The sequence below is a fragment of the Phocoena phocoena genome, chromosome 19, assembly GCF_963924675.1.
Source record: "Phocoena phocoena chromosome 19, mPhoPho1.1, whole genome shotgun sequence".
NCBI lineage: Eukaryota > Metazoa > Chordata > Mammalia > Artiodactyla > Phocoenidae > Phocoena > Phocoena phocoena.
Window position 1 is genome coordinate 25,671,781 of NC_089237.1, and position 23,283 is coordinate 25,695,063.

General features: G+C 48.3%; 2 protein-coding genes across 2 annotated transcripts; both read right to left on the reverse strand.

Annotated features, from left to right (window-relative positions):
* Positions 1-2,448: 2,448 nt before the first annotated feature.
* On the reverse strand, positions 2,449-11,554 carry CCL16 (C-C motif chemokine ligand 16). The gene is made up of 4 exons (XM_065897727.1): positions 11,513-11,554; positions 5,728-5,761; positions 3,319-3,439; positions 2,449-2,560 (listed from the first exon to the last, which is right to left on the reverse strand). The coding sequence occupies exons 1-4, from the start codon at positions 11,552-11,554 to the stop codon at positions 2,449-2,451; spliced, it is 309 nt and encodes a 102-aa protein (XP_065753799.1).
* A 5,843-nt stretch (positions 11,555-17,397) lies between these two features.
* LOC136139088 (C-C motif chemokine 15-like) lies at positions 17,398-20,664 on the reverse strand. Its single transcript, XM_065898002.1, is given in 3 exon segments — positions 17,398-17,536; positions 17,939-18,125; positions 20,607-20,664. Coding segments are annotated over 3 exon segments (384 nt in total).
* Between the last annotated feature and the right edge of the window lie 2,619 nt (positions 20,665-23,283).

Genomic DNA, 23,283 nt, shown 5'->3' on the forward strand with positions numbered 1-23,283 from the left:
CAGCTTTTGCCAGAATCCTGATCCTGGCCTTTGCTTCTTGTTTGCAGCCTCAGTTTGTCCCTAAGGCCTTTGAACTCGGGTTCCCTGATTTGACCCTCGCGCTGGCTAAGGACTCTGAAACCTCCTGCTTGGGTGTACACACTGAACTTAGTCTGGCTCCTGTGTCAGTCCAAGCCCTGCCACCCCTCTATGTTCACTCTGGCCCCTGCGAGCAAAGGTCCAGCCTGGCTATGTTGTATTTGTTGGTGATTCTGTCATCCCTGGGATGTGAGCTCCTGGAGGAGGATGTTTGGTCACAGTCAGCTATAAGCTCTCAGCTTTGATCTCAGGGAGGGTGGAGAGAAATCCCTGGATACAGGAGCAGCTCACAGCCTGGGGGCGATTAGAGCAGGTAGCAGTGACCCCTGTGGGGGAACAAGGGGAAGGCCAGAGCCTCGGTCCCTTACCTGCCCCGAGCCCCTGCCCGGCCAGCGTGGTGATTGACAGGTAACTGCACAAGTTAAAGTGATTTTGGCACAAGTAACAGAACCCAAGACCTGCTAACTCTGGCTCATGTAAAGAAAAGCGGGTACTCAGATACCTGTGGACAGATTAATGAACGAACGAAACAGGGTAGATACATACAATGAAATATTATTCAGGCCTAGAAAGGAATGAAATCCTGACAACATGGATACGTTTGGAAAACATTACGCTAAGTGAAATGAGCCAGTCACAAAACGTCAAATACTGTATGATTCCACTTACATGAGGTACCTAGAGGAGTCAAGTTCATAGAGACGGAAAGTAGAATAGTGGTTCCTGAGGGCTGTGGGGAGGGAGGAGTGGGAAGTTGTTTACCGGTACAGAGTTTCAGCTTGGGGTGATGAAAACGTTCTGGAGATGGATAGTGGTGATGGTTGCACAGCACTGTGAGTGTACTTAATGCCATGAGCTGTGCACTTAAACGTGGTAAAAATGTTGCGAATGTTTTAACACACACAAACCAGAACTGACCTAAACCAACGAAAAGTTATTCTGGAGGTGCTAAATGCCACCATGGTCCTTTAGGAATTAAAACAAAACAGGAATAGTGGGAAGAATCCTGGGGCATCTCATGGAATTGAGATTAACCAAACCTCCAAGCCTGGAGTGGGGACAGGAAGTAGGGCAGCTCCAGGGGCTTCAGTGGATGAGTTCATAGGGACAATGAACTTCCTTCGGGACGATGCTCGAACAGCAACCGGTACTTGTTTCTCTGGTCCAAATTTCTAAGAGAGAGTCTCATTGGCCATCTGGAGTCAGGTGGCCATCTGGATCGATTAGCGTCAGTTGTGGTGGGGAGGCAGGGAGGCAGGATGATGCAGTACCACTGGGGGCCACTGGGGGCAGGCATGGGTCAGTTTATCAGAATCCAAGTCTTTGGATGGCCAGTCTTCAGAATGATCACTTCAGCAAATTTATTTGTTTATCCAATTAAATAGCTTTAGTTGCCTGATTTTGCTTTGCCTGCATAACACCATTTTGCGGGAATGTTGGATTTTGTCTGAGTCCACTCCCTGTTGTTGAGCTGGGGACAGAGGGGTAGGGAGAAGGGGAGATGGAGTATATATGTCTGGGCTTGGTACCATGTAAACTTTCCAGTCCCCCAAATTGACAAATTTCTCAGGGGAATGTGGAGAAGCCCCTGCAAAAACTTTGATTAAGTTTCTGCCACCCTAGCAGAAAGCAGGCAGGAAATTAGAAATCAAGTTGGCAATAAAGCAAATTTTATTTATTGAATGGTTGCATTTTAGATCAAGATTTTTATCCCCAACCTGGTCTAATGCCCTTCCCTTGCCGTGCAAAGCTTAGAGCGGGAGCTAGGGATTCACACCTCCTTTTCTGTTTTGGCACTGTCTGTACACACGTCACCCTGGGGAAGACCCGATATCAGGGGATCCAGCAAAATCTCTGCAACAGGGACAAAAATCATTAGTATTTGAATATTCCCACCCTGGCCTGCTAAGAAAAATGTTATTTTTTAAAAGAAAAGATAATAGAAGAAAAAAGAGACCTAGAAAAGGGATAAGGGTAGACAGGAAAAGTCTTGAGTCCTCTGGGTCTCAGTGAGTGAGAGGCCAGAGGTGGTCTGATCATTTAGAACGGCTGGAGTGATGTGAGGACCTGAAAGCAGAGCAAGGAGGAGGATGTGAAAGATGCTTTTCTGTGCATTAAGAATGTATCCCTGCTCTCCTCCCTTAACTTTGGCATGTCCTCCAGAGATTGAGAATATATTTGAAACACTTTACTTTGTGGGATCACTGGCCTGCTTCTCTGAATGTAACTCTGTCATTCAGACCACAAGGCTGCCTGCGTTTTCACAGGGTTGCACAATTTTCCCCCCAAACTTGGGCTCCCACTGAGGCCTGACCACCATGGGCAGTTGAGGATCTGGGGTTGACCTTTCTCAGATCAAATAATGTTAACCTAGACCAACTTCCTGGAAGGATGCAAAGGTAGTCTGGGATCCTTGATGTATTCTTGGACCCATTCGTTAGTGGGGTTGGTACAGATCTCTCGTTTCCTTCTGGTGATGAAGCTGTGGAGGCGGAGTTAGACTGTCATGGGTCATAGAGTATGCTGGGGGTCCAGTCGACACTTCCCCATTTCTAGCTCACAGCGGGGCTTGCCTCATGCCCCGTACCACCTCCCTAGGCCTCCCCTACCTGGGTCCCCTCAGAAGGCCTCCCTCTCTGGCCTCTAGACCTCATCGTCTCTTCATTCAGCCCCTTCCCCACTCCGCCTAGACCCTCAGGCTTCGGTTTCATTATGGCCACCATTTCTTTTTTTTTTTTTTTTTTTTTGACATGTCAGTTTAAATCATTTATTTATTTTTGGCTGTGTTGGGTCTTCGTTTCTGTGCGTGGGCTTTCTCTAGCTGCGGCGAGCGGGGGCCACTCTTCATCGTGGTGCGCGGGCCTCTCACTGTCGTGGCCTCTCTTGTTGTGGAGCACAAGCTCCAGACGCTCAGGCTCAGTAGTTGTGGCTCATGGGCCCAGCTGCTCCACGGCATGTGGGATCTTCCCAGACCAGGGCTCGAACCCGCGTCCCCTGCATCGGCAGGCAGATTCTCAACCACTGCGCCACCAGGGAAGCCCATGGCCACCATTTCTTGGGCCACACAACTATAAGTGGCAAAAATCAAGAACGAAACCCAGGCCTGTCCTGTGAGAGTCAAAGCCCAGGCCCTTAACCACTGTTCCCCTGTTCTAGCATGGAGACTTGGTTCTGTGCACCCCATTGCAGCCTTGGGCTCCCCTTCCCTCTCCATAGAAATGTCTGCGGAGCGGTGCTTACATGATTGATGGCAGGTAGCAGTTGAGGGCCTTTCTGTATCTCACCACCACTTTTCTTGGCAATACTTTCTCGTGATACTTCAGGCAGCAGGTGGGTGGAGGGTTCACCGACTCAGGAATTTCTGAGGGAATGACGTTGAATGCTGAGCCAAGGAGGTAGAGAGGGAGCCCATGGCTGCCCACTTCCATGTCCCATCTCTTGCATTCTGCTTTTCTGATGGCAAAGCCATTTATCAGCAGGGACTGATGGTAGCCTGATGGATAATGGAGAAAGTGAAAAAGCTGAACCTTCTGTAGAACCTTCAGCCTCTGGACTGAGTGTCTCCAAGTACAGAGGACTGGGGTAATCACATTTCCTGATGAACTTGACTTGGCAAACACATATTGAGCTCCTATTACATGCCAGGCTCTATGGGGTTCAGAACATGAGGAAGACACAGTCACTGCTCTTGTGTACCTTACAGACCAGTCTGGGTAAAAAGGGAAAGTGAAAAGATAAACGCTACAATAGAACGTGGTCTGGGATAGAGTAGAATTTGACACAAGATGCTATGGGAACAGAATGAGGGGTACCTAACCCAGCCTGGGTGGCTGAGGAAGAAGTCCTACAGCAGGTGGTGCCTGAGTTGATTCCTGAAGGATGAGTAGGATTTAGGCAGACAGAGGGGCTGTGGGATCTGGAAAAAAGAAATGTATGGAGGCCTGAGGTGGGGGAAGCCCAGTGTGTCTGGGGGGACGGAATAGTTCCAGGAGGCTGCAATGCAAGGTGGGAAGGAAGATGTAGGAGGGGAGGATATTGACGAGGCAGGGGAGGGCCACACCTCTTCTGAGCTGTGATAGGGAGCCTGGATTCTGTGCTAGAGGCACCAGAGAGGCTGAGGTCAGGGAGGAGGCTGAGATGGGGAGATGAGCAGAAGTCAGGGCAGGAGGAAAAGGCTCATATTTAGGCTTCAGAGTCAGACAGCTTGGGTTGGAGTCTCGACTTAGTGACTTGAATCATGGACAAATTTCTTAATCTCTGGGTGTCTTTACCCGTTAAACGAGGGTAAAAAATTACGTCCTAGGATCGTGGTGAGGATTAGTTGAAAGAATGCTTGTAAAGCCCTTAACTCAGAGTCTGGCACAGAAAGACTCAACGCTTGCTGTAATGAAGAGCTAATGGTTGTAATGGCCACTCTTCTGGCCTGTAAATGGCTCTTTCCCCTTCTCTTTGATGCTCGCAGGATACGAGACTCGGCTGGGTTATCACTGTGTCTCCCTTGGGCTCCCCTGCCTGCTCATCAGTTGGGGATATCACCTCACCCGGCCCCCAAACCTGCAGAGTGCAAATCCCTGACCCTCGCTTCCAGCTGGTGGCAAAGCCTGAGACTTCTCGAGAGAATCATTTGCCTGACCCGTGCTTTGGGTGGGCCATTTTCTCTTCCTGCTTGACCTTCCCGAAGGGCACTGTTGCCCCGTCCCACCCACCAGAGGCACCTGTACCCACAGTGACCCTGGTTCTCAAGGCAACGTTTACAAAGACCAGGGGCACCCTGAGAGCGTGTGGGCAGATTACATGGTGTGTGTGACCCTTGCTCCCCTGAGTGTTTACACAGGCAGAATCTGGCCAGACTATATGCCAAGGGCAGCCTTAGGGACAAAGGAAGGGCTGGGGCAGTTGGAGGCGGGTATGTAGAAGGCCTGAGTGCCTTGGTCCTGTCCCTATCACCAGCCCTCATAAATGATGGTAGAGGCAGGGTTAGGGAGTGGGCAAAACAAGCCCCATTCTCCATATGTCCCAAGCATCCCATAGTTCCAAAACCTCTCAACTTCCTTCAACCCCTTTTCTCTTTTCTCCAGACTTTATTTAGTCCTAGGCTGGGGGATGGAGATAGGGGCCCAGAAACCCACAAATGGTACACGTGGGCATCCCACCAGGACTTCTTTTGGCTGCCGTGGTAGTCCCAGCAAACTACAACAGACACTGCAAGCAAGGGGTGTCTAGGTTCAGACTCCCCATTCCTGGGCTTAGCCTCAAACATCACTCATCCCTGACTCCCTTCATCCTGCCCTCCCAGAGGTTCTATGGCTTTTTTCATCCACTTGCCTTGCCTCCCTCCTCATTGCGTACATTTATTATTATCTCTTCTGCTTCTTCCTTGGCTTTTCCTCCTAAATGATCATTCCTGCTGTCTGTCTTTGGGATTCCTTATGTAACCTTGACCCAGCTTCCTGAAACTGCCCAACCCCAGAAGGATCTGGACCACAGCTCAGCTCTACTTACAAAGCGAAGAGTTTGAAGGCAGCAGCTCTGTGTGCAGGAGGGGAGAGGCCCCAGGGCTGGTGACAGAGACCTGACAGCACTCTTAGCATCACCTCGCTGCCCCGTTCCCTTTTCTCACTGCCGCCCTTCAGGGACAGGTGGACTCACTTGGCTGGCTGTGAATGGCAGAAGTAATGGTGAGCTGAGGAGAGAGAGGGCAGCCGCGGAGACCTTCATCCTCTCAGTTGGGCAGTTGGGCTTCGGAGGCTGAACGGAGACAGTCTCCTTCCTGGTCATCCACGCTGGGCCCTCAGCTCTCTGGACTCTGACCACTTTAGCGGGTGGAGGAGGAGAGACAACGGCCCCTCCCTCGGTGTTTGCTGAAGGGGAGGGCGATGGAGGGCGGGGTCTGGAGCAGAGTTGAATTCGGTAAGGTTTGAATCCGTGTGAAGGAAAAAAGAGAGAAAGGGAAAGTGTGGAGCACGTGCCATGTGTCAGCACCTGGCATGCCCCACTTCACTTAATCCTCCCAGCAGGGAGTAGAGATTTTCACTCTCATTTTGCACATGAGGCCGCTGACGCTTAGAGAGGTTAAATAAATTGTCCAAGGTCACATGGGTAGGAGACAGATAGGCAGTCCTGAAAACCAGATCGTGCGGTTTCACCATGTTCCCTGCCCCCATCTCTATGTTGGGGAAGGAGGAGGGAGGAGGGTTGAACTGACTATTTCCCCAGGTGATCGGTCTTTGGGAGGGCAAACAGAAAGCCGGATTAGAGAGAACACAGACCGAGGCAAGGGTAGGGTTAGTGCCCTCGGAAAAGTATGTGTGTCCACCCCCGCCAAGGACACATGATTGAGCTCACACTCTTTCTTGTCACAGATTATGCTACAAATACCACCCCCCAGCCCCCGAAGTGCCTGATCCTTGGGTCCCTGTTTGTTGCTGAAATGTTTGGCTTATTTATCAATGTTCTCATTTATCTCTTTGGACCTTGGACTCGGAACCAGTTTTACGTCTAATTAGCTGATCCTTTCTGGGTGCCCTCAGTGTGGGTTAATCCAATCTGCCACCATGGCCAATCATGGCCAGCAGAGGGCACCCCAACATCATGAACCTGACAACCTGCTTCTGGGTCCGGAGTTCCTGCTGCGGCCCACCCCCACCTTTGGCTAAGCCTGGACCTGCCCCTCAGCATCTTAGCTCTTCAGACTGCCTCAGAGCCCTGTTCCAGGCTGAAGGCAGCGTGCAGAGAAGAAATGAAAGATACAGGGGATTTTGCCTTTGATGCACTGTGAGTTTTAGAGATGTGAGGGAGTGTTTCAGGAGATGGGAGTAGAGGGAGGCAGGGGAAAAACAAGGACTATGAAGATACCTGTGGGGCTTGCTGTTTGGCATGACTGCTTATAAACAGGAAAAAAACATACAATGCAGTTAGTCCTGGTGTGTTCAAGACAGTCAGTGCTGGTGAAGCTGTGGCTTTTTATGAAGCTAGGGAGGGTACGTGTGTGAGATACCCCATTGACCTCTGTTTATGGAGGAGAGGTCTGAGGAAGTCTGCTGTACCTTCAGTGTGCAGGCACCCTCTTGGCCCTTGTCTGTGGAGGGCTGGAGGCCAGGAAGGGTGGTCATAGTGCCTACACTGGATGTGCTCTTCCTCTTTGTATGCAGAGCTCCTTCTTGAACCTGGAAGGTGGGGGCATCCCCCCCTTTGGGGGCAGCTGAGTGTTATTCCTGGAGCATAAGCTTCCTCTTGACTCCTGAATCATTCCATCTATCCACGCATCCATCCATCTACCCATCCATCCACCATCCATTCATCCATCCATCTACCCATCTGTCCACCCACCCATCCATTCATCCATCTATCCACCCACCCATCCATCCATCTACCCATCTGACTATCCACCCACCATCCATCCATCTATCCATTTCCTGAGCACCTGGTGTGGGTCAGGCTTTTTGCTATGCCTTGTGCAGGACACAAAACTGAGTAAAACAATAGAGTGCAACCTGATGTATGTAAGTGGATGGGCGAGAATTGGATAAAATATGTCCACGAAGTCATTCCTATCCCAGTCAGCAGGGAACAGAGGCCTTGAGACCAGCCCAGAAAAAGACTATGGAGTTTGCTATAGAGAGGCCTTTATGAAGGTTTACCTGCAAAATCAGGTGATAATTCTTAGCTTTACACTTGTGAAGCTTAAGTAAGATAATGCACACAAACTGCTTAGTGGAGTGCTTAGAATATAGACGGCGCTACAGAGATGGAATCTGTTATGATTGCGGCTATTATTGTGTAAAGGTAGCTTTTACACCGTCTTCCTCATTTTCTGCTCAGTTTTCCTCTACCTCCATCGCAGACCTGACCCATTTTTTGGCACCAGGCTCTGGCCAAACTTTTGCAGAGCGATGCTTGAGGCTGAGAGTGCCACCCTGAGCTGGGCTCACCAGTGTCCTCAAGTCTACCGCCAATAGGCAATTTAGTAGAAATGGACGAGTGCAGGGAAGGGCATGATGGTCTTTAATTCAAGGCAGGGCAGCTCCCAGGAGGTGTCTGGGGCTAAACTGGGAGTGGAGTTCAGCCCCATCTCTTTAAATTCTGAGCTGTGTCCTTCTCCGCTACTTCTGGGTCACTCAGATCTCCTCAGCTCCTTTGATATAGTCCTGGACCCAGTCATTGCTGGGGTTGGCACAGAATTGATGGCCCTTTTTGGTGATGAAGCTGTGGAACAAGAGGGGAGAAGGATGAGAAACCAAGGGTCCAGCAGCTAGGGAGCAAGAGCCCATCCTCCCTTCCTCACAAATTCCTCATCCAACCCAGACTGGTTCTCCTTCCTTAGTGAGAGGTAGCCCAGGGCCAGCGTCCTTTCTGAGGCATGCCCTTCAGCCCCTCAGGGCCCCTGGACCCATCTAATCTCGGTGTCCCCACCCAGGAAGTGCCCCTTCCCTCCCCTTCCCCTCCCCCACACCTCCCCATCCATGGCACCAGCTTCCTCCTGGCCCCAGCAGGCCCCAGACAGCCCAGAAGCACCCAGGTTGCCTCCCGGCTGCCTCTCCCTGCGTGGACATTCCTGAGAAGCACCCTGGGGAGCACCCATTCTGTGTTCTCCCTGCCCCCCTCTCCCCTACCCTGGCCCTGCTGGCTCCCCCTCCCCCAGTGTGGTGTATGGGTGCCACCTACACAATTCCAGGCTTGGAGCACTGGCTGCTGGTCTCATAATAGCCTGAAATCCACTGCTTCCTGATTGGCCGGGTCACGTAGCTGTAGCAGCACTCGGTGGGGTGGTAAGGTCCTCCTGAGGAGAAAGCATGGAGGGAAGCTGAGATCAGGGCACTTGTTTGTTTGTTTTTTTTAAAATAAACTTATTTATTTTATTTGTTTATTTTTTGCTGCGTTGGGTCTTCGCAACGCGAAGAAAGAGAGACTAGAGAAAGCTGCATGCGGGCTTTCTCTAGTTGCGGCGAAGGGGGGGCTACTCTTGGTTGCGGTGCGCGGGCTTCTCATTGCGGTGGCTTCTCTTGTTGCGGAGCACAGGCTCTAGGCGCGCGGGCTTCAGTAGTTGTGGCTCACGGGCTCTAGAGCACAGGCTCAGTAGTTGTGGCGCACGGGCTTTTTTTCTCCACGTCATGTGGGATCCTCCCGGGCCAGGGCTCGAATCCGTGTGCCCTGCATTGGCAGACGGATTCTTAACCGCTTCGCCACCAGGGAAGTCCCAGATCGGGACATTTGTTAAAGGTGACAGCTGCTGGCTGCCTCTGCCCCCGAGCAGGTGGAAGAGGGAAGGAAGGAGGGGACAGCCCCCAGAATTCCAAGAGAGGGCTGTAGAAAAAACTCAGTCCTCTGGTCTCCCTTTCAGACTCTTCCCGGGGCTCCCCTTTCCCTCTTCCTTCATTAGTGATCACTCTGCTTTCCATTCTCCACCCCCACATCCCCACCCCAGAAGGACTGGCTGATGACTTTGAACTCCAGATGGAAGAGCAGCAAAGCCCAGATCTCAGCGAGCACACGCCATCCCTGGGGGCAGCTGGCAGAGATGCTCCAAAAAGGAGGGATGTGGGAAGAAATCCCAATCGGGATTGGGATACATGCCATTTGGGAATGCAGACCCTGCCCCTCCCAGTGTCCCCATCCTGCCCGTTCCCTGCAAAGAGGGCAGGATGCCCATACCAAGCCCCGAGGACAATGGCCCGGGGGCCAGGACACCCAGATCTGCAGGACACCCCACCTCGCCTCTGCTGGCTTTGCGCCCATCACCCCTCATTCCCTCCTCAGTCTCCCCATCTGTGAAGAGGCGGTTAACTGGATTGGTGGTCTTTACATGAAGTTTCCTGGAGGCACTGATGCACTTGGGAGTTCAGTCTTGGGTATAAGACCCCATCAGCCTTTTTGTCTGTTTTACATTTTGGGCCTCCTGTGTAAGATTTTGCTTGAAGAGAAGGTTTCCTGATCTAAAACACTTTCTAAAAAATCACTATTTTTCAGTTATTTTTTGATTCTGAAATTTCATGGCTCTTACCGGAGGTGCAAGGGGGTGACAGCAAAGTCACACCAAGATTGAATTATGGGGGTAGCAGGAAGGGCATTTCAGATCAAGGACCCTGCAGTTAGCGGGTGCAGTGATTGGGGCTGTGCATGTTATGTGACCAACCTGGACAGAAATGTGGGTGTGCACAGCGATGACCTCGGGGTCACCGACAGTGACCGGGTACTTGGGTGGAAAGGGAAGGGCTGGTCCTCTTATCCAGCACCATTGCCAGCAGCATCCTCACTCCCCAAAGAGTGACATAAGGGACCCACTGGTCCCCGGGAGCCACTGCCACTGCATTCCTCTGAGCTGTCTGAGTGAATTCTCAGAGAGGCAAATCAAACTGTCCAGATTCCATCAACTTTAGTCTAGTTTTATTTCAACAACCTTGTATGTTTCCCTTCAGTTTCTGAAAAGGAAATAAAGTAAAATTGCAGAGTGAGGAATAGTTTTGGCTGCTGTAAAGGCAGCTCATCTTAAGAAATAAGCTGAAAAAAGGTGGCCTGGGGACGCCCCCAACTGTCGCATTTCCCCCTACCACATGACTAAACGATGCTGCGCTCGTGGAGTAGGGCGGACCCTGGAAGCAGCCTGGGTCCAAATCCCAGGAGGTAAATTGACATAGTGGCCTCGAGAGGCTCCAAAGACTGTTCCTCAGTCTCCCTAGGGATAATGACCCCACATGGGATGAGCCAGTCTTTTGCTTAATGGCGAAGAGAGGTGAACTGAGGGAGTGAAGAGATAGCCTGGCCTCACTGCATGGCATTGACAGGAAGGGGACTCACCCCGGGCAGGGTGAGGAAGACACCAGACCTTATATACACACAACGGAATACTACTCAGCCATAAAAAAGAATGAAAATTTGACAGCTGCAGCAACACGGATGGACTTGGAGGGCATTACGCTAAGTGAAATAAGTCAGACAGAGAAAGACACATAACTGTAGGATATCCCTTATATGTGGAATCTAAAAAATATAACAAACTAGTAAATATAATAAAAAAAGAAGCAGACTCACAGATATAGAGAGGAAACTAGTGGTTACCAGTGGGGAGAGAGAAATGGGGAGGGGAAACGTAGAGGTAGGAGGTTAAGAGGTACAAACTATCAGGTATAAGACAAGCTACAAGGATATGTTGCACAACATGGGGAATACAGTCAATATTTTATAACTATAAATGAAGTATAACCTTTAAAAATTGTGAATCACTCTATCGTACACCTGTAAGTTATATAACATTGTACAGCAACTATACTTCAATAACACAAAAAAGAAGACACCAGACCTCCTTCTAGAGCCCCTTTCTCCTTGTATCCCCGGCAACCCTACTCGTGCTTGTTTACCCACAAGAACCAGATTGGAAGGTATTGCACTCACCTGAATAGGATTCAGTCTTGGACCCCAGGGCGACGGTGATGAGGACAAGGAGGAGGGGGAGGGATGTGGCTGCCATGGAGACCCTCATCCTCCTGTGAAGGGAGTGGCTGCGGGAGGAGAGCTGGCCTGGTAGGGGCTTCGGAGGCTCCTGGGCTGAGGATGTTTTGAGAAATGTTCATTGAGGCAAAGTATATTTTTTTAGATAGGGTAGCTAAGATTTCAAAGTAGACTTCTCAGCAATTTCATATCCTGCACATTTGTTGAGGGTGGAGTGAAGGAAGTACAGAGAGCCGAGTTTCAGGGAGGAAATTGACCTCCATCCCCAGTGGGAATACATTTAACCCTTTGATATAAGCTCTGCCTTATTCGTAGGGCGACCATGAGCACAGTGGTAGAGGAGACTGTCTCAGATTCAGTGAAAGATCTCAAAGGCTGGGATGTGTCCTGTACCCAATTCTGGTTCCTGGCCTCAGAACAAGGCCGTATGGGCGCTGGAGATTGGAGGGGATTTGGGGCAACAGGATGAGGTCTGGAGCCCCCACATCAGGTCTAAGAAATCCTCACTTAAGCTCTTCAGCAGAACCTTTGTCTCTCTGCCTCATCCCCGGCCTTTCACTGTCCCCTGGGGTGAAGAAGTGTCATGGCGCTCAGCAGATAGTTTACGTAACAAGCATTATACTTGAAGGGTTGCTATACGCAGTAGCTGCTGTCCCAAACGCTTCATGAATATTAGCCCTTTTAAGCCTTTTATCAGTAGTTGAGGAAACTGAGGCACAAAACGCATCCATTACTCCCCCGAGATTTGACAGTTGATAAGTGGAATCGGGCTTCAAACTCAGGCAATCTGGCTCCCAAGTCTGTGTCCTGAATCACTGCCGTGGAGAAGAAACGCAGGAGTCCCCAGTGAGCTGTCTCTAAGACTGTCCTGCCTGGCTTGGCTTCTCTAGAAAACTCTTATTCTGAGATCTTTCTGAGTTCAGAGAGTGGATCCCTTTGGGACCTTCTCCCAGTTTCTGACTTTCATTACAGAAAAGCTTGATGGGAACCTAGAAAATGCTTCATTCGGGGATGGCTAGCAGGTTTCACTGATTAGTGGTGGACTGGCGCTCAGTGTTGGAAGTGGTTCTGAGGCCGTGTCCGTGCATTTCTGTGAAGGTGCAGCTTGCGTCATCCTTAGATTTGTCTAAACAGGCTATTTACTGAGGAGGAACTGGAGCTCAGGAAGGGCCAGAGACTTGCTCATGTTCACGAAATGATTTGGATGCAGGACAGACCCACCTCTTCACGCTCTCCGTCCAGTGGCCTTGACCGTGCTCTTCCTGGGGGAACTTGCCCTATTCTTCTTGCTGTTGTGGTTAGAAAGCTGTTTCCATCTTCTCTCCTCCACTCGTCAGGGCAGGGCAGGCCTAGCAGATAGCAAGTGATGTGTAAGTATATGTTTTAGAAGAAGGATGAATTGAGCTGGTCTCAGTATGTATATCTCACAGGAAACAGCTGAATTCTCAGGCTTAGGTGCCAAGACAGTAATTTATTCAAAATGTTCTGTATTTGTTATCAATAATAACACTATTTAAACTCCTCAAGTCAAGTGATAACAATTGTCATTAGGAACAATCTAAGGAAACAAGATGTTTCTGGGAAGAATATGAGTTGGGAAGAAATAATGATTACTTTGTTTTTGTGGAGACTAGCCTACTTGCCAAGTTGTTGCTAGGATCTCTACAGGAAAGTCCTTTATTTTTCAAGCAGTTATTGAATTCCTACCCACATTAGTCTGGTTATGCTCACTGCTATAATGAACAGCCCCTAAATCTCAGGGGATTCATTACATGAAGGTTTATTTCTGGCTCATGTCACGGTCCAGTGTGGGCCAGCAGTGGGATGGATGAGTGTGAATGTGTTGGAGAAGGCTGTTTCATGCACCCATTCAGGGACCAAGTCTTCTTCTATCTTGTAATGCCGCCATTTTCCACAAGAGGCCTCCAAGTTTACTACAAAAGGGGAGAAGCAGAGAGGGATGGGCAGATTTTTATGGCCCAGTTCTGGAAATAGTATAAATTACTTTCACTTACACTCCATGGACAAAATGAAGTCACCTGGCTCCAACTTACTGACAAAGGTAAGGAAAATATAGATCATCTGTGTGCCCAGGGACAAGAGAGAATGGGTTTAGTGACCACATCACTTCTTTGCCATAATATCATGGGCTAGGCTTGGAGGTGACCCTGACCTCAGAGGACTCATAGCTTGAAGAGGGACTCAAAAAAGTGAATGAAAATTGCAAAACAGTGGGATGAACGGACTTCAGTGGCAACATAATCAGAGACCTTAAAGGTTCTCCTGCTGCCCACTGGTGAGTATGCAGTGCCTGTTTAAAAAATGTTAAAAATATTGGACTTCTCTGGTGGCACAGTGGTTAAGATTCTGCCTGCCAATGCAGGGGACACGGGTTCAAGCCCTGGTCCGTGAAGATCCCACATGCTGCGGAGCAACTAAGCCCGTGCGCCGCAGCTACTGAGCCTGTGCTGTAGAGCCCGTGAGCCACAACTACCGAGCCCACATACCACAACTACTGAAGCCCGTGTGTCCAGAACCCGTGCTCCACAACAAGAGAAGCCACTGCAACGAGAAGCCCGCGCACTGCAATGAAGAGTAGCCTGTGCAGAGCAACGCAGACCCAATGCAGCCAAAAATAAATAAATAAAATTATTTTTAAAAATGTTAAAAATGTTTTTCAAAGCAACACATATGCACTGATTAAAAAAAATTGAATAATATAGAAAGGGTGGGTGGGACCCTTAATATGTTTACTTCTTTGCTTCATTGCCTGTGTGTGAGAAGTCTTCCAGCTCCACTGGCCTCAACCAAGTGGGTCATACCCTCTGTCCAAGCACTGGCTCACACCAAGAGAAAAGGGAATGAGCTATATTACTTTTAAAATCTTTTTTTCCCTTTACTTTAAAAATCTTGTCTGTGGTTCTAAAAGTGAAATAGTAAAAATATGGATTTTTCTTTTTACAGCTTTAAAGCACATATTTTTCTAGCTATTTTGCCCTTCTAAGATTTTTACTTTTAAAAATTCAAAATTGGTTGTCAGACTTATTTAGCCATATTTAAACTTTTCCCAATTGTATATTTCTTTTATAATTAAGTAGCTTTGATAAGCTTCATCATGAAAACAATCAAGAATTAACACAAGTCAAAAGCCGGCCCATTTTGTTGTTTGTCCTTGAAAAGACAATGAAGATTCTTTTTTTTTTTCAATTCTCTGACATTAGTTTTTGGTTACTAAAGAAATATGTGCTTTATATAAAAGTTGCAAACAATGCTGAAGTTACAGAGTTGAGAGTGAGAGTTCCTCTTCAAATTTCCACTCCACCCTGCAGCATCAGCATTACCTGGGAACTTGGTGGAAATGCTGATTCTTTGCCCCACCTAGTCCTACTTAATCAGAATTTCTGTGTTTTTTTGTTTGTTTGTTTTTTTGTGGTACGTGGGCCTCTCACAGTTGTGGCCTCTCCCGTTGCGGAGCACAGGCTCCGGACGCGCAGGCTCAGCGGCCATGGCTCACGGGCCTAGCCGCTCCGCGGCATGTGGGATCTTCTCGGACTGGGGCACGAACCCGCGTCCCCTGCATCGGCAGTTGGACTCTCAACCACTGCGCCACCAGGGAAGCCCGACTTCTCACTTCTTGCTCTGGGCATCCATTCCTCTCCCAAGTTCTTTGGTCATCTTTACAGTCGCTACCCTGAGCTCTTTCTTGGGTAGATTGCCTATCTCCACTTCACTTAGTTCTTCTTCTGAGGTTTAATCTTGTTGCTTTGTCTGGTGCATCTTCCTCAGTCACCTCATTTTGCCTAAGTTGCTGTTTGTATTTCTATGTATCTGGTACATGAATTATATTTCTTGACCTTGGAGAAGTGGCCTTCCGCAGGAGACGTCCTGTGCATCCCAGCCGTACATGCCCCTCTCATCATCCAAGCTGTGTGCTCTAGGGGTTCCCCCTATGGGGGCTGTGTGGTTCCTTCTGTTGTGGCAGGCTATGTGGGTGTCTGATAGGCTTAGTTGGCCCTGGTCTGTTTGTTTGCCAGGTTCTGCCTTGTATGGAGCTGTTGGCCGCTGGTTAGTAGGGCCTGGTCACAAGGCTGCTGACTGCAGAACTCCAGGGAGCCCCAGGGCTAGTGCTGGCTCACTGGTGGGCAGAGTCAGGATCTAGAAGACTCCAGGGTGTTATCTGCCTACTGGTGGGCGAAGCCAGGTCTTGGGGTTAGTGCCAGACAACTGGCAGGCAGAGCCGGCTCCTGGAGTCTGGTTGCAGGGCTCAGGGGTCCCAGAGCTGGTGTCAGATCACCGGTGGTGGGGGTGAGCAGTTCCTGATAAATTGGCTATGATGATGTCCGGGTTGTTCCAAAGCTTGTGTTGGCCTGCTAGTGGGCAAGATTGAGGCCCAGCTGGTCCCAAGGTAGGATCTGGCCTGCTGGTGGCCAGGCTGGTTTTGTAGGCTGTGGGATTGTGGTTTTCTTGCATGTGGTGTCTGCCCCCTGGTGGGTGAGGCTTGTCCAGAGGTGGCTCAGGGGGTCTTAAGGCAGCCTGTCTGCTGATGGTGAGGCTGTGTTCCCATCCAGTGATTTGCTTGGCCTGAGGTGTCCCAGCAGCGGTGCCTACAAGCTGTTGGGCCAGAGCAGGGCTGGATCCTGGAGCAATAAGCTAGAGAGAAGATTCCACAGTGGTGCCCCCTAGCGCCAGTGTCCACGTGGTAGAAGGAGCTCCCAAGGATACTGCTGCCAGTGTCTATGTCCCCAGGGTGAGCTGCAGTTGCCTTCTGCCTCTCTGGGAGACTCCCCAAGATCAGCAGGTACGTCTGACCCAGGCTCCTATCAAATGTTTGCTTTTGCTCTGGGTCCCAAGGCCTGTGAGATTTTGTGTGTGCCCTTAAAGAGTAAAGTCTCTATTTCCCCCAGTTCTCTGGGACTGCCAAAATTAAGCCCTGCTGGCCTTCAAAGCCAAATGCTCTGGGGGCTTGTCTTCCTGGTTCAGGACCCCTGGGCTGGGGAGCCCGATGTGAGGCTCAGACCTCTCACTCTTGTGGGAGAACCTCTGCAATGGAGTTATTCTCCAGTCTGTGGGTCACCTACCGGGGAGTATGGGACTTGACTACATCATAAGTCTGCCCCCCTACACGTCTTATTGTGGTTCCTTCTCTATGTCTTGTAACTTGTAGCTTTTTACCAAGCACAGATGCAAGGGACTTTTTGTCTAGTAGAAAAGATAATCCCCAAAGTTACAGATTTATTGCCCTATAGCAGCGGTCCCCAATCTTTTTGGCACCGTGGACCGGTTTTGTGGAAGACGGTTTTTCCACAGATGGGGTGCAGGGGAGATGGTTCAGGTGGCAAGGCGAGCACTGGGGAGTGGCAGAAGCTTCGCTCTCTCGCTCACCCACCACTTGCCTCCTGCTGTGCAGCCAGGTTCCTAACAGGCTGCGGACTGGTACCGGTCCACGGCCCAGGAGTTGGGGACCCCTGCCCTATAGGATATTAATTTGTTTTTCTCTAACAACATTTCAGAATGCCATCCCCAATAACTATATAAACCTCAGTTCCTCAGATGATCTTTGAATCAGTTTAATTGTTCCTTCATTAATGGGTTAAATACACCTTTGACACATATTCAATCTATACTCGAATGTCATGTTTTTAGCTTTTAAAAAACTCTACTATGATGTCTTGTTTTGACAAAAACGCAAATCCAAAGTCCAGCAATTCCGACAGATTCTTTTTCCTCTTACAGTTAAAGTTAAGTTGGATACCCTTTATTAATGCACTGCTTTTGTAACCAGAACAGAACAGTAATTGTTGCTTTTTAAAAAATAATTCAGGCCAGGGCCCACCTAGGAGGTAGTCTGGGCTAGAGAGATGGAGGTGAGGGGGCCTACTCCAAGTATCTCTTCTCAGCAGATAGTGTTCTCAGGTCCTTGATCACTGATCTTAGCTTCAGGTCCGACATGCATTTCTGAACATTCTTATCTTTGGGGTTAGCACAGACATGCTGCTCCCTTTTGGTGATGAGGCTGGGGAGCAAAGGGGGGAAAGATTACGAACAGAGGAGGGTTCAGCTAATGGGAATGGGGGGAGGCCCATCCTCCCTGCCCCTCAGATTCCCCGCTCGGCCCAGCCTGTTCTTTCCTTTCTCTGCTGCAGGAGCTCAGAGTGGCCCCTGTCTGAGACCCTCCCTCAGGCTCCGAGCCTCCCTTAGTGACTCATGGAGTTTCCTTGGGCGGCGTCCCTCCTGCTCTCTCCTTCCTTCCCTAGCTTCCCTCTTCCCTGGGAACATCTCATACCCGATGGATCCTAATGAGGACATAAGCCTCAGCTGACCCGGCAGGATCCAGAGGGTGGGGCTTTTCTGGACATCCATCCATCAGGTGCCTCCCCCCACACCCCCAGACATGGCCAGTGAGCTTGGCACTTACATGACAGCAGGCCGGGAACATTCACTGGCCGTTTCTACATAACCTTTCATGAATACACATCGGATTTTTAGTCGGGTGTAAGAGGTGCAGCAGTCAGTGGGACGGTGAAAGCCTGCTGCAAGAGAAAGGGTCACTTAAGGACTGAGTCTGAGGAAAACTAGATCCTTTCCCCCTTTCCTCCTGAGTACTGGGAAGGGTAAGAAGGTGCAAGACTCGAAAGAGATGTTTTCCTTCTCTGCCAGCACTTGCTGGTGTCTCCTTGCTTCACTCTCCCCAGGGTTGAGCTGCGTGTCGGAGGGCATCCAGGCGGGGCCACAACAGAGCAGGACCATTCCTCCCAGAAGACGAAGGGTCTGAGGCCTGCAGGGGGCGTCAGAGAACACCCCTTCCCCCTCCCCCAGATAAGCCAGCTCTTGGGACAGCCAGGTGGAATATAAGTCATCTACGGAAGAGGCCACCTATAGACCCATGGCCCATCCTGAAATTCCTTGGAGATGTTCACCACCCATAGGACCCTCCTCTCCCCCCAGGCCCTGTAAACGAGGTAGACTGAAGCCGTTGAGCAGATATATATATACCGTAACAAAACTTTACCTCCGTGAAACACTGAGTGTTCATTCTTCAGGTTCGTTGTCAGGTATTCTATTTGAGAGAAACAGTAGAGCAGGGAAGAAAAATTACTGGGAAGCAGTTGTTTCAACATCTCCATCTATCTCATTCCTCAACCCCATCCCCTGGTAGGGAGGCAAGGATGCTGGACCACTGGACCAGACCTGCCTCCAGGCCCATTTTCTCTATCAAGGCCCTGAGACTTTTCAGGGAACTTTTGAAAAAGTTTGAGAGATGAAAATATTCTATTGACTTGAATACAAAAAGCAAATTGCAAATCCAACACAAATAAATCAGTTGATTAGCTACATAACGTGATACAGTCCACAATGCTTTCTACACATTTTTGGAATTCACAGGACTCTGGAAGCAGACAAATTTTTCATTAAATGATTTGGTGGCACAATGTCACCCAAAGTGAAGTGAGGCTATCTACAGGCTTTATTTACTCCTTTAACATAGGAGTAAATGTGTTTGCTGTAGAAATATTACTGGGTTTGGTTAATGTGTCTCTCAGACTCTGTCAGGGATGTTAAGTAATGTCCAGGTATGTGTTACCTTTTAAAATATATATATGTTTAGAATGTGATAAAATGTACATAATATAAAGTATACAATTTTAATCATCTCTAAGTGTACGGTTCAGTAACATTAAGTACAGTCACATATTGTGCAACTCATCACAATCCATCCATGGGACTTTTTTCTTGCAAAACTGAAACTCTGTACCCGTTAAACAATAACTCCCCATTTCCCCCTACCCCATCCCCTGGGCCACCGCCGTTCTACTTTCTGTCTCTGAATTTAACTACTTGAAGTACCACATGTGAGTGGAATTATACTATTTGTCCCTTTGTGACTGGTTTGTCTCACTTATCATTATGTCTTCAATAGTCATCCATGTTGTAGCATGTATCAGAATTTCCTTATTTTTTCAGGCGGAACAATATTCCATTGTATGCATATACCCTGTTTTTCAATCCATTTGTTTGTCAGTGGACACTTGCGTTGCTTCCCCCTTTTGGAGATTAAAAGTCATGCTGCTGTTAGCATGGTTGTACAGGTATCTCTTCATGTATCTGCTTTCAATTTTTCGGGGTATATCAAGAAAAGGAATTGCTGGGTCATATCTTATTGTCTTTTTAAAACCTGAAAAATTCTGCATTCCAAAATACATCTAGCCCCAGAAATTTTGATAAGGGGTTGTAGACCTGTACTATGCTAATTAGGCAAACACAGCTAAACTTTTAGTTCATTTCTTATATAGTTACGTATGAATTATATTAAATGAGGCATGTGCATACACGTCAACACGCTTGATATGATGTGTGTGGGGCTTGCAAAATGAAGTCTCAAATGACGTGTCTTTCCATAACAGCTTGCTAACTAGCTTGTATCCTAATGCCACCACTTATGGCTGTGTGATCTTGAGCAAATTACCTACGGTTTCTATGCCTCAGCTTTCTCATTTGTAAAATAAAAATAATAATAAGCAAAACCGTATAATTTGCTGATAGTCTACCCCGCAGCATTGTTAGGAGGATCCAATGTATTAATATCTGCAAGACACTTAGAACGGTGTCTGCTTTCACACAGAAAGTCCTAGATATTTATCTGTTAAATAAATCAATAAATGTGGTTAAGTAGACTTGGGTGAGTCACTCGCCCGGCTTGTCCAATTTCCTCCCTGAAATGATAGCTTTACACCAGAGGGTATATAATAACTCTAACATTATAGAATTCTATACCTCTTTCTACAGATTTACAATTTTACTACAATTCTCTTGATCTAGCTCATAATAGTCCTATATCAGCTAAGAGAAAGTGTCATATAATTCTGGCCATGAAAGGGAGAGAATTGTTTCCCCGGGTGGGACCAGTCACCTGTATACAGTTTTCCTCAGGGACCGAAGGCTGCAGGGAGAGGTCTATACCTACTGCTGCTGCTTTTAACCAAGTATCACATCCCTATGGGGACAAAGGTGTCCCTCTGCATCTCCTCCCTGGACTGAGAGTCACCATCAGCCTGCCCACCTGTGAGAAGGCTCACTGAACTCACCAGCTGTAGCCTGGGCAGCAAGGATGAGGCAGCAGAGGGCAGCTATTGAGGTCTTCATCTTCCCCATGCACAGCCAGTACCAGCCTGAGGACTCCTGGGCCCTCTGCTCTCTGACTCCCCCAGACCCCAGCTCTGCCCTTGTATTTATAAGAAGAGGGGGACCAGGAAGTCACAAGGCGGAGGTCAGAATGCTGTTCTTTGGCTGAATAACAGACGACACACTACTTCTCAAAAAGGGAATGAGGCTGTGAAGGTAACAGGAAGTAGAGGGCAAGGATGACTTGAGGCTTTCCCAACTGCCCATTGGATACAGGCAAAGGGAGGGACTAGTTTGTGAAGGATACTTCCTCTAGGAGGTTCACTGAATACTTTAACCAGAATTTTTTCCTCGGGAGTTAACCCCATTCAAGGACATGAGCAGCCTGTCAGTAGGGGTGACCAGAGAGGATGCTCTAACGTGTGAACCCGGTCATGTTATCCCTCTCTTTGTTTCACCCCCACATCCAATCCATTAATAAATACTTTTGGGTCTACTTTCAAAAATGTGTCCAGAATCTTATTATTTTTCACCACATCTACCCTCTCCATCTTGTCCAAGCCAACCTTATCTCTCACCAGGATTCTTACAAAAACCTCCTAATTTGTCTCCTTCCTCTGCCCTTGCCCTGTTTCACTTCATTCTCAACATTGCAGCCAGAGCAATCCTGTTAAAATATAAATCAGATCAAGTCAACCCCGCCCATGGCTTTTTAATCTCCGCCGTGTAAAGCCCAATCCTTCTAAGAGCCTACAAGCCCCTATGTGCTCTGGTCCCTGTTTTCTCTCTGTTTTCAGACCCTATTACTTCTCCTCACTCATTCTGCTTCAGTTGTACAAGCTGGTTCAGAGACCTTTGTTCCCTCTGCCTTCGTTACTCTTCCCTTAAATTACTGTATTACTTTCTCCCTAACTTCCTTCAGCTCCTTACTCAAATGTTATTTTTCTGGTTAGTCTTTCTGGGACACTCTATCTAAAATTATAATCTCCCTCTGCCCAAATTTCTTGTCTTAATTTTTTCTCCTGTGCACTTAACACTCTCTAATATACTATATACTTTACTTGTAAATCTTTTAATATCTGTCTCTTTTTCTAGAACATAAACTCCATGAAAGCAGGGATTTTTGTATCTTTGTTCCTAGTTTAGATTCCCCTGAAAGCAGAGCATGAGAACTATGGGGTGAAGCTCGATAATTTGGGAAGTATTCCTAGGAGCAGGAATGAGAGCCTGGACCAGTTGGTGGGGATTAGCGTTTGATTCTGCTGGGACTTTTTGAAGTGCCTTATGAATGCATTGCAGAATATTTTGCCTGGAGGAAGAAAGGAGAAACATTTATCTCCTGGCTTTCATTCCTGTGGCATTTTAAAATATGGCCACAAATTCGTTGACATGCTTTTCTCATCAAACAGTGGGGTCTCTGTTTTCTCGCCTTGAAGCAGAGAGGGCTTGTGACTGGTTCCATCAATGGAGCATGCCATGTGACCTCTGAAGCTAGGGTGTGAAAAACCATGGGGCTTGAACCTTGATCACTGGGGACGCTTACTCGTGGAGCCCTGAGCCACCATTTAAGAAGAGTGACTAGCTTGAGGCTGCCATGCTGTGAGGAAGCCCAAACTACGTGCAGGTGCTCTGGTTGACAGTCCCAAATGAGCATAGCCTTCAAGTCGTCCCAGCCTAAGTGCCAGACATGGGAGTGAGGAAGCCTGTAGATCTGCACTGCCCAATATAGCAACTACTAGCCACATGTAGCTACTGAGCACTTCAAATGGGGCTAATCTAAATTGAGATATTCTGAAAGTATAAACTATACACTGGGTTGCAAGGACTTAGTACCCCCCCAAAATGTAAAAGCATCTCAATAATTTTTTATATCGATTACATGTGGAAATGATAAGGTTTGGGATATCTTGGATTAAAGAAAATACATTATGAAATTTAAAATTCCATATGTGACTTGCATTGTATTTTTATTGGCCAACACTGCTCTAGATGGTTGCCCATCCCTTTGAGTCATTTCTTGCTAATTGTGTCTTCCCAAGCATGCCCCAGGCATCACCAGCAGAGATGAGCCATCTGGGCTGTGCCCCGTATGAATTTCTGACCCATAGAATTTGTGAGTAGAATACAATCGTGGTCATTTTATACCACTAAGCTTTGGGTGGTTGGTTACCCAGCAATAGATGGTGGGGACAACCCTTCACTGGCCAGTGGTGGATCACAAATATTAAATTCCTCACACTTCTGGTTTGCTAATGCATGTGTGTTATATTCTATCATGATTTCCACAGCTCAGGATCAGAGAAAGCCCCAGGGCAGGAAGCTCTAGAGTTATGAGGCAAGAGACCTGCGTGAAGCTTGTGTAAATCTAAGAAAAGTGGTGACTGAGCAGTGGCTGAGTTAAAGGGTGAGTTTGCAAGGATGTGAAGTAATACACAATACGGTCCACCCTTTGCTTCCCTCCAATGTGTTTGTGCCTTTATTATGTCTAATCCATCACAAAGCCTCCTTCAAGATGGTTGTATTAGTTCTTCCAGGTTCAAAAGAACCCATATTTGTGTACTCATACTAGTACATCATCTCTACTACCCACCCCTGCCTTCTCCCCAGGAATCCAGCAGAGCCTAATGTTGCAGGGATGGG

What these genes read in the sequence shown, in the direction of transcription:
- CCL16 (XM_065897727.1), bottom strand. Translation starts at nt 11,554, where the DNA reads ATGAGGGTCTCCATGGCAGCCACATCCCTCCCCCTCCTCCTT. An exon ending in CATCCCTCCCCCTCCTCCTT is followed by an intron (nt 5,762 to 11,512) that starts GTCCTCATCACC and finishes CTCTCTCCTCAG; the next exon opens with CTCACCATTACTTCTGCCAT. An exon ending in TGCTACCTGCCATCAATCAT is followed by an intron (nt 2,561 to 3,318) that starts GTAAGCACCGCT and finishes CCGCCTCCACAG; the next exon opens with CTTCATCACCAGAAGGAAAC.